Source organism: Brassica oleracea, chromosome C3 (genome assembly GCF_000695525.1).
Source record: "Brassica oleracea var. oleracea cultivar TO1000 chromosome C3, BOL, whole genome shotgun sequence".
Lineage (NCBI taxonomy): Eukaryota > Viridiplantae > Streptophyta > Magnoliopsida > Brassicales > Brassicaceae > Brassica > Brassica oleracea.
In genome coordinates, this window is record NC_027750.1 from 8,280,394 (window position 1) to 8,291,872 (window position 11,479).

The 11,479-nt window shown below is 36.3% G+C and overlaps 2 protein-coding genes and 1 pseudogene across 2 annotated transcripts; 2 read left to right on the top strand and 1 right to left on the bottom strand.

The window, feature by feature from the left end:
• Window positions 1-1,010: 1,010 nt before the first annotated feature.
• On the top strand, window positions 1,011-2,224 carry LOC106331462 (40S ribosomal protein S10-3-like). Its single transcript, XM_013769823.1, has 5 exons — window positions 1,011-1,094; window positions 1,188-1,236; window positions 1,324-1,609; window positions 1,698-1,812; window positions 1,975-2,224. Exons 1-5 carry the CDS (start codon window positions 1,092-1,094, stop codon window positions 2,053-2,055), a joined length of 534 nt encoding a protein of 177 aa, XP_013625277.1. The 5' UTR covers window positions 1,011-1,091; the 3' UTR covers window positions 2,056-2,224.
• Window positions 2,225-4,892: 2,668 nt separating this feature from the next.
• LOC106333334 (transcription factor MYB82-like) lies at window positions 4,893-5,748 on the top strand. The gene is made up of 2 exons (XM_013771791.1): window positions 4,893-5,202; window positions 5,276-5,748. Exons 1-2 carry the CDS (start codon window positions 4,940-4,942, stop codon window positions 5,610-5,612), a joined length of 600 nt encoding a protein of 199 aa, XP_013627245.1. The 5' UTR covers window positions 4,893-4,939; the 3' UTR covers window positions 5,613-5,748.
• Window positions 5,749-5,813: 65 nt separating this feature from the next.
• Window positions 5,814-7,256, bottom strand: LOC106329811 (annotated as a pseudogene).
• Window positions 7,257-11,479: the final 4,223 nt, after the last annotated feature.

Sequence of the window (11,479 nt, forward strand, 5' to 3'; positions counted from 1 at the left end):
ATATATATATATATATATATATATATATATATATATATAATGTTGATCACGCGCAAGGCGTGGATCTTAACCTAGTTCTATTACTATTTACTAAAACCATGGTTCGACCCAATTCAGCCTTTCTGTCTTTGACAAGTGTTTTACCCATCTTCGCCTCGTTTTTTCAAGTTATTGAGTTTTGTTACTTGCAAGTACAAGACAAGTAACAAGTATCACACAAAATGTTACGATTCGCCTTGAAACGACTGACAAAATAATAACGAAACAATAAAAATCCAAGCCCTAAATAGATATTTCTTTGTTGTAGAAGTAAACAATACTTTAATATCAAAATATATGTATTAAGTTCTTTTTCTTTTTATATAAGGTGCAAATATTTTATTTATAATAACTCTTTTTTTTTAGCAAGTCGAATAAATAAACAAACTTTAATAGTCTTCTCTCATTGATTATTATCTATCAAGTAATTCTTAAAAACTTAGAAATATATTCAAATAATTAATAAATACTTGTAAGTAATAAGTAATCAAACAAGACAAATAACTTGCAAGTAACATATTTTTGGACAAGTAATCGAAATAACAATTATTCGTTTCCGACAAGTCAAGTACAAGTCGAAAAATTCATTACTCGTTCAAGGCAAGTCAAGTATCAAGTATATGTAAAAGAACAAGGAGTCGCCTTGCGTCCACCCCTACTTTTTAGTACTGTATTTATTAATCACTGTTAATCTAGTAGTAGTAAGATTACTTTGTAGAATGAAATATGCTTTTATCACACAGAAAACACTAGTATTTGGTATTTTAACTAAAGCAAACAATCAGTTTCAACTTTGTCCAAAAAAAAAAAAACTAATCAGTTTCGTACAAGGAATAAAATTCAAAGGTTGATCAAACTAATCTAATAACAGTTGACTACGGCCGGATTATAAATACCCATATTTGATAAATTATGAGCCCATTAAAGGCCCAAAAGAAAGCATATAAAGTTATCGTCTTCTCAGATCCTGAAAACCCTAGCTTATTCACACACCCTCGAGTTTCCTCCCTCTGCGTCTCTACTCGAAGAAAGCTCGCCCCCACAGCTCCAAAATGGTACGCATAAGCTCTTTCTTTCAATCTATTCAACCTCTTCTCATCATCCTTCGGCGAATTCTAACCATTTTCTTTCTTCCTTGTGTGTTTCAGATTATGTCAGAGGAAAACCGCAGAGAAATCTGCAAGTACCTTTTCAAAGGTTCGTGCTTTTATAAACTTTCACTCTTAGCTGATTAGGATGATGAGATTGTGATTATATATATATTTCTCATCTGTGTTTTTGCAGAAGGAGTTTTGTTCGCGAAGAAAGACTTCAACCTAGCGAAGCACCCTTTGATTGAGTCGGTACCGAACCTGCAAGTGATCAAGCTGATGCAATCCTTCAAGTCCAAGGAGTACGTTAGGGAGACGTTCGCCTGGATGCATTACTATTGGTTTCTCACCAACGAAGGGATTGAGTTCTTGAGGACTTACCTCAACCTTCCTTCTGATGTTGTTCCCGCTACTCTGAAGAAGTCTGCTAAGCCCATTGGGCGTCCCTTTGGTGGTGGCCCACCTGGCGATCGCCCAAGGTTTGATCAAACTCTTTTGCTTGGTGTGATAAAAGGTTGTTCCTTTACGTTTTTGATTGATGTATTGTGTGTTTTTTTTTTTTTCCAGAGGACCTAGGTTTGAAGGTGGAGACCGTCCTAGGTACGGTGACCGTGATGGGTACCGCCGTGGTGGTGAAGGTGAAAAGGGTGGAGCTCCAGCTGATTACCAGCCTTCTTTCCAGGTGATTTCTCATTTCCTTTCGCCTTTTATTTGCATCTGTGACTGCATAGAACTATTGAACTGTGTCGGAGTCTTTTGGTTATATATATTTAGCTTATGTTTTGTGATTTTGAGCTCTCTTGTGTTGACATTCTTTTGCTGTTTTTTTTTTGTGTGTGTGCAGGGAAGTGGTGGTAGGCCTGGTTTTGGCCGTGGTGCTGGAGGTTACAGCGCGGCTGCACCATCTGGTTCAGGCTTGCCTTGAAAGAGAAATGGTTTTTAGTCGACAGTAAGAGGCTATGGAGGACTTGTTTCAGCTTTTAATTTTGCTTTTGTAATTCGAATTCTGGAGTATCTTCATGTTTTTTTTATCTGAGTTAAGTTTCGTTGTTGGAGCAAACATCCGTTCTTAAATTAATGTTTCCCTTCCATCTCTCTTGGTCACATAGTATGTTTCGGACAAATTATATTTTTGTCAAGTCAAGTGGAATTGAGTTTTGGTTTATGCTCTAGTCTTCCCGTATGAGAATTGTTTCTTCTAACAACCTTCAGTGTCATCATTTTTCTTCACACTTGCTGTTGGTATCATATACTTTGATAAGTAAGAAAGTAGTAAAATGAAGAGTGTAGTAAAGCTGCAAAAACTAAAGAACACTATAGTTGCAGAAACCAGAATAGTTAATTACTAGTTACTTAGCCAGGGTAATAATGTTCACTTGATAGTAATGACAAAAACTGGACAGACAGAGTCGGCCAAATATGAAAAGGCCTCTTCATCTTTTACTATTTTACTGGTTTCGCCACATTCTCCATTATAATTAGCATTCACCCTCTCATTGTATGTCAATGTATTTACACATCATATGAAACAAATTTTGACACTAAACAGTGCAATCAAAAATCTTAAATGTTTAATCGATTATCCAATATTCCAATTAATATTATATAAATTTATTAAGAAAAATTTAGAACTGCATAGTTATTCATCGCAATATATGTTTTGTGGATTATCTATCAAATCCAATAAGACACTAAGATCAATAGGAACAATCACCATAAGGGTATGTTTTGGTTAATATGCCGATAATGCCAAAAACGAATTTGCATGCTTCTTGGGTACGACCATGGGTCTGGTAATACGCGCTCATCACATATGATGCATGGTTTATGAGTTTATTGGGATTAAAACAGGATCCACCTGGTTGGATTGCTCTACAATCAACTCCTTGACTACATCCGAAATTTATGTTTAGTTGTAGCTGCAGTGGTGTCGAGTCTACACCTGCTGCACAATAATATTGTGTGGAGCTCACTACAGGAAGGTGGTGGATCATGATGAAAGATAAGAGAAGGAAAATAATTATCAACGTAGACATTTTTTGCCATTTTTTTTTTAATGAAAAATTCAAATGATATGCAAAGAGTTATACTTGAATTTTGTATTGTGCGTATTACAATTTCTGTGCTTTTTGTATATAGTAAACTTAATCAGTATATTTATAACATTTCAAAATATTTCAAGAAACAGAAGAAAATCAAATAGAGTTGAAAACATTGTTTGAAATCTTTCGTTTATAGAAATTAATCATCTAGTCAAAGGTTTAGAAATTTATACAAGAATAGAACAGCAAAAATGGTTGAAAATCTCTACTTTTCTGAAGTGATGAACCCAAAGTTCACGTGAAACAGCTTTATTTTGTAGGAAAAGTAAAAATTGAAACATAGATATCCAATTTTAAGAAAAGGTTTATATTGACCATTCCACTGTTTTTTTCTGTAATGTGAAAATTACTGACAAATAGAACTGATTTTCGACAAAAACAATGTCCCTGATTTTCAGGTTTTAGTGCATGATGTTGTGACGTTGATTACAAGACTTAAACCAAAACAATGTCCCTGGTTTTCATGTTATATGCATGATGTTGTGACGTTGATTACGAAATATTTTACCAATGTGTAGCTCCTTTGTTCGGTTGACTTGCCATTTATTTTTTTTCTTTCTTCACCTAATTGTTTGATTGCACGTTATACTTTGGAAGCAAAATAATCACATTAAATGCATGTATAGAAGTAGTGATGTACTCATATTTTTCTTATAAGAGCTCTATCGCAAATTTCTTGTTTCTTTGTTATTTTGAGAAATTACTGGATGATACCCGATAAACCAGGCCACACTATTGTTGTTTCTTGTTTGTCAATAAAACGTGACGTACATATTATGATATTTTTTTGTCAATAAAATAAAGACTAGAAACATTACTAATACTAACCAAACCGGTACTCAACGATCAATGACGGTTGTTGACCACCACTCCGCGTTACCTTGTTCGTCCTAATGGGAGGACTTCCTAGATTATGTATATAGATCACTAAAATACGTATATTAGTGGTATGTCTCTTTTTGTTAATATGTTGGATATATATACTGGATGTTTGATATTAGTTTGTTATTCATTTTTATACACTAGTCCTGGCCATGTACGTCCAAACTAGCATTTTGAGCAAAAGATTAAAACTGTACATCATTTATCTTTTTGAGCGATAAAGAACTGTTGAAGTGGAACAACTGTAAAACGCACTACTTGTATTTGTCAGGTATTATGTTTCTTCGCAGCTCTGTTGTAAGTCGTAACATAAACTTGGAAAAATATGAGTGATTCACTTATTGTATAAATCAACTTTGAATATCTTGGAAAGATTTCTACAAGGGCCTTATCCCTTTATTGCAGATGTTTCCACACTTAATACAGAAAAAAGCTATTGGGATTGGTTTATAGGAACTAGAAAGGAATAAAATACGACTGTGACTGAAGAAAGAGACCAAGTGGTAATGGTGTTGCGCAGGTATCGAGGTTGATGGAAATCTCCAACCTCTGATCTGCCCTTGTTTATATGTTTGCCATAAAGCGCCAATAATTTGTAACAATACTGAGAGATAAAAACAAAGGAACTTGAGCTTTTTAGCCTTTTACAGCTATAGTTTGCACGAATTTTACAGTAGTTTTACTGTTTGAAAAGTACACTTTTCACCTTCAATAATGATGTTATATAGCCCCCACATGTACGAGTTAAAGTTGCACTTTATGCGCATATTATAGCAAACAAAATACGCCACATTTGAAGAAACTCTGGAGGCAAAATAACTAAAGATGGAGAGAAAGGAAGAAGAAATGATGTCTCATGTGAGAAGAGGGTTGTGGAAACCTGAAGAAGACATGATATTGAGAAACTGTGTCGAGTCTCATGGAGAAGGAAACTGGGCAGACATCTCTCGTCGGTCAGGGTTGAAGAGAGGTGGCAAAAGCTGTAGGTTGAGATGGAAGAATTATCTAAGACCAAATATCAAAAGAGGAGGCATGTCACCTCAAGAACAAGACCTCATCATCCGCATGCATAAGCTTCTCGGAAACCGGTATTTCATCTTTCTTTACCTAGCATTGATCCTCCTCATCACTTTCTTAAATACTAACTCTCTCCTGTATTAGATGGTCGTTGATCGCTGGTCGACTTCCGGGTCGGACTGACAACGAAGTCAAGAACTACTGGAATACACATTTGAACAAGAAGTCCAATTCCAGGAAACAGAACGCAACTGAGTCAGTGGAAGCTCCTACCGACAAGCCAGTTATGTCTACAGGAGTGAGAGATAGCCATGGAGATCAAGGAGAAGGAGAAGAAGGCACTACTAATTGGATGGAGGAGTCTAACTGTTTGGCTTATGACGACCACATAGGATCTCCCCTGCCTCTCATCTCTCATTACACAGACACTTTTTTGTTTGACCCATGTTTCGCCTTCATGGATTGCTTTCCTCTGCTTTAGGACTTTCCTGGTTTTATCTCTAAGGGATAAATTCTTGCATAGACTTTGCGAGTCATAATTTGCATTTAGTTATACAATTTAACATTGAGCGACGCAAGAATAAATCATGTATTTGTAATAAGCCTGATTCATTAAGGATCATATTCTACCTTTTTTTTTTTTTTTTTAAACACAAACGATTATATTAAAACTAAAAAGAGTTTAAGCAATTACATTCGAAGCTAGGTTCAACAGTAACAAGATAGAACCGGAGGGATCCTCGATGGTTTGATGAACATTATAAAAACAAAACACTAGAACAAGGGACAACAAAGCTAACAAGAGAGTCTTGCTCGACAATTGGAGAACCATGGGAAGCATCAGCTGTGTCCCTGAATAGGTTACTACCACGAGCCTGAAATGGTCGTAATCGACGTTGATTAAACCAAACAGCAAAGTTTGGAAGGAGGTGGAACGAGCATGAACAGCTCTAGCTCTGACATCTTCGAAGTTTTCCGAAGAAACTAGGTGAATCTGTGATGGATGTACAAATAATGGCAATTTCAGCACAACATCACAGCTTTGGGCTAGGTGAACCCTTTGCACTAAGGCGCGATGGCGGACCGTGGACAGACATGATGCTTTGGAGGAGGAATGATGGCTCAAGTTTAAAACAATTGGCAAGTTTAAACTCCATAAATGGTTTTGGTTCAAACCAAAGCATGTGTCAGTTGAGTACCAACGGCTCTCGGAAGGGATTGGAATGACGGGGCGAGGCGGCGGAGAGGTGATACTCTTGACTATCAATGATGAGAGAATGTGAACTGAGGTCCGGCTGAGAAAGTGAATTCCGATATTACCGTATCGGGATCCATGGCTCTCGTCGGGACCTGAGCTAAACTGCAATCCCATTGCAACATATTGAAAACTCATATCAGAGGATCTGTCGGGGTTGAGAAAATATATGACCAGTGGTTTACAGAGTTGAGATGGTGAAGAGACGGGACAGAGGGGAGGAGACGCTTCAGGTACACATAAACCCTTAGATCTGGCGAGCCCATATTCGAGACGACTTGATCTGGTGGTTCTGCTTTTGACAGCCAAATTATAGGCTTTCTGAACTGTGAGATTCAGAGCGTCCGGCGGGGCAGAATGGAGACCAAAACGCCGTGGACAAGACCTTGCATTGTCAGATGAGTAATTGGTTACAGAGAGTTTGGCGGGGCAGCTAGCAAGCCCTAGTGAATTGTGGCGGTGGGAGGTGATGACAAACACGAATGGAGAATGGGGAGACTCCCTTGAGAGCACAGATCCGGCTCCAAAGTTGAATGACGGGCTCGCCACTGAAGATAAAAACACCACCTAGAAGGATAGAGCCACTGCAAGGGGTGATTCGAGGAGACGTCTTGACTTCCTCCGTTGCACTGAACAAGGCTTCTCGTTGTCAATCTTCAACAACAGAAAGCATGGAAACAAGCAAAGTAACAAGTAAGAACATAACAGATCTACGAAGAAGATGAACGGATTCGTCTTGGAGTCCCTGCGCCAGCGAGAATAGCCTTCGCCGGCGCCGGAAGAGAGCATTTGACTGGTTGCCTCGATGTCTGTGCCTGGGAGAGCGGCTAGGGTTTTTAATGCTTTTTACGTCTTTCTACAGCTACGGATTTTTGCTCCCCGACTGGTCTCCTCTATACGGGCCATTGTCTATTAGTCTATATCATGTAGACTACATCTATATTATTAAAACAGAAGTACCCATTTGAAAATGTAGAGACGGGACAGAGGGGAGGAGACGCTTCAGGTACACATAAACCCTTAGATCTGGCGAGCCCATACTCGAGACGACTTGATCTGGTGGTTCTGCTTTTGACAGCCAAATTATGGGCTTTCTGAACTGTGAGATTCAGAGCGTCCGGCGGGGCAGAATGGAGACCAAAACGCCGTGGACAAGACCTTGCATTGTCAGATGAGTAATTGGTTACAGAGAGTTTGGCGGGGCAGCTAGCAAGCCCTAGTGAATTGTGGCGGTGGGAGGTGATGACAAACACGAATGGAGAATGGGGAGACTCCCTTGAGAACACAGATCCGGCTCCAAAGTTGAATGACGGGCTCGCCACTGAAGATAAAAACACCACCTAGAAGGATAGAGCCACTGCAAGGGGTGATTCGAGGAGACGTCTTGACTTCCTCCGTTGCACTGAACAAGGCTTCTCGTTGTCAATCTTCAACAACAGAAAGCATGGAAACAAGCAAAGTAACAAGTAAGAACATAACAGATCTACGAAGAAGATGAACGGATTCGTCTTGGATCATATTCTACCTTATTATCATCATAAAGAACTTTTCCAAGGATATTTAGATTTGTTATTGTTTACATTTTTTGACAAAACTACTTAAAGAACTAACTAGTAACGGAGTAACAAAACCAGAAACATAACTAAAAAACGCAAAACGAAACTTAAAACAATTAATCGAGAAAGCAAATAGTAAACGACGAGGGTATAAATGAGGAGGTGCGTCCGGACACACTCACAAGGGATATGCAAAGCGACTGGCTTCGTGGACCACATGAATCACGAGTCTTGTCCTAACTCGCATTCAACAAAAATTACCCTTCAACCCAGGAATCCTCTAAACTGCGTCCCAAACACGGACACGTACATGGAATCTGTATACTCAGAGGAGACGTCAATATGAACCACACTGACCGAGCCAGAGATGCCGACAAACTGAGTCATGTCGATAAAACCAAAGCCGTTACATCGTCTAAACAATTTCGAATTTTCAAATTTTTGATAATTTGTATGTTTATTCAATTTTAAATTTGTTCAAATTGTAAAACAATATTCCTCAAATTTTATTCTATCTAACAACTTTAATAGATTTTATTGATTTCGATTGAGATCATATGTATAGATATTACAAAACATATGATTAGCTCATTTCATCTCGAACCTGTTGGGATATGACAACAACATGCATGAGGAGTACACAAACCATAAAAAAAATTATGTTCTTTACAAAATGCAGTGCAGATTCTGTCGCCTCCATAGAAGCATGCTTCTGTTCCGCTGAAGCATTCGATATCCTTCAGATCTATGCCAAAATTTATTTATATGATAAAACTCATTAAATCAGATTCAATATATATATGTTCATTAAAATAAGAAAAGATTATGTCCACAATTATAAACGGAGGGTAAAAGAATAAACCAGTACTTGGAGTAGTAGCGGCTGTTGCACCATAGTGAATCGAGGATATGAAGAACATAGCAGCAAAAACAAATACGATTAAAGTCTTCATGGTGATATGTACTTTGATTTTTTTTTTTTTGAATGATACTTCCTAGCTATGATATTTGCTTTGCTCAGCCTTTTTTTTCTTTCATAAATCCCTCTTTGTTTAGACTACATATAGAAACCCAAACATACACAAAAGGTAACTTCTAGTAAAGGATGAAAACCTTTTTCAAAAATATCTTCCTTATATTATAGTCAAACTAAAATTATAGAGTATGATTTTTTACTTAATTTAGTTTATTCTTTTATACACAATTCAAAACTCAACTGATGAAAACAGATAGGCTGGTTCGATAAGAAATTTGTAATGCTGCTCATTTTTGGTTTGATTGTTATTGGTTTAGAAACTTCTTTAAGGTCACGTCCTGAGAGCGTCAAATTTTTAATAGCTCCCCAAAGAAGCAGTCTCAAGCGTACATGATCACTGGATACAAACTCATTCATAATATTTTCTTTGTGAGCTGAGCACATTAAGATGCACAACTTGTATCCAGCTTCGGTCGGATCTCTAGAAATCTGCTCTACAAGTGGTGTAAGCTCCTTATAACTTCCAAGCGATTCATCATGAGGGTAAGCAAGTCCTTCCATGGTTATTTCTCTCTGTCCCAAAAACAGGTTTAGAGCATCTCCAATGTATTACTCCATTTTCTACTCCAAAATGGAGTAACTCCAAAATAGAGTTAAATTTTACTCCAATGTATTACTCCATTTTCCACTCCAAAATAGAATATTTCTAATATTTTATATTTTATATTTATTTAAAAATTAGTAATATCACCTTTCATTTATACTATTTGCAAAACAGTTCATTTTCAGATTGTAATAATTATATTAAATAAAATATTAACCACAATTATTTTTTTATTATATAAATACTCGACAAGGTTTATAAAGAAAACATTTATTACATTAAAAATTACATTACATAGCTTAAACACAATAATACATCAACTTAAGTTATTCATTAGAATTAGTATAATTTTCCTACAAATGATCAACTAATGCATTTCGAAGTAAAAAATGAGCTTTTTTATCTTTGATTTTTCTGAAACGGGAAAGAAACTCTTGGAATCTCCCATTATTATTTCCTACAATTTCAACTTCTGGAGACAGAACTTCTCTTTCAACTTCAATTGGCGCCTCGAGATCACGTTCATCCTCGATTTGAATTCAAATCATGATGAAGACGTTATTGGTGAATCCCCATCTCAAAGACCAAGGGGGATGAAAAAATCCAAACTAAAAAGAAAATTTGATGATCAAACATCGGCGGTTATCAACAGTTTAGAAAAAGGAAATAAACAACTTTTGGAGCAACTAAACCAAACAAATGCACAAAGAGAACATCATTTTGAGATTCAAAAAAAAAATTATGCATTGAAAGAACTGAAGGAGGAAAACAAAATGTTATTTTTGGATTTGAATTCCGTACAAGATCCAAATATCCGAGCATATATTCAAGCTCAACAAGCACAAATTTTACAAAATCGAAGTCTTCAACAACAAGCTCAGCAAGCTCCTCCTCCATCTACATCGTTTGGACAATATTTTAATAACTTTAATGGATCCAGAGGTGATTTACCGGATTATTAAGCAATTATCTTTGTTGTAAGATTTATTTTATGTTATTTCTTTTGTATGGTGCTTATCTTTTATTTTTTATATGTATGATCTGTTATGTTTTATATTATATATATTTTGTTGCATAAAATAGTTCATTAGATGCCTATATATATAATTAATAAATGTTAACAGTAAATTTTATAATATATATAGTAAAATAATATTAATATACTTATTTATAACAATTTTACTGAAAATGAAAATATTTAAAGGTGGATGACCATTTTATAAATAAAAAAGTTCAACTCCATTTTGGAGTAATGAGTTGGTTTACTCCATATTTGGAGTAATCATGTCTATTACTCCATTTTGGAGTGGGTTTTGGAGTGGGGTTGGAGATGATTTTACTGCAAAATGGAGTTTGGAGTGGGTTTTGGAGTAGGGTTGGAGATGCTCTTAGGTGACTGGTATCAAGCTCGTCTTTGTCTCGAGTATTGTGTTTGTACTTGAAATGCCACAAAACTTACCACACTTACTCTTCTTCTTTGAACCGAGCTCGTCTCTTAGAGCATCTCCAACCCATTGCTATTCCCACCTCTATAATAGCATATAGAGGTGAAATTGCTCCAATCCACCTCTATTTATTCCTCTATAATAGATATTTCTATTTTTTTTCTATTTATAGAGAAAGAAATAACATTCCTCTATTTATAGAGGAAGAAATAGCATTCCTCTATTTTTTACTCTACATTTAGAGATTGCTATTTTACAGAAATACATTGGAGCATATCTCATTTCTATTATAGAGTTCCTCTATTTAAGAGGTGAAAATTGTTGGGCCTAATTATTAAGCCTAATGGCTCAAATAATATATGGCAAAATGTGAAAACGAAATGGGCCTATGGGTTCTTATAAAAAGCCTTGTTGGCTTTAATGAAATGAAGTTAACAACATCCCATATTGGTTGGGAGAGTTGGTTTTGAGGAGTATATATATGTCTTCATGACATGAGAGGTTAAACAGCT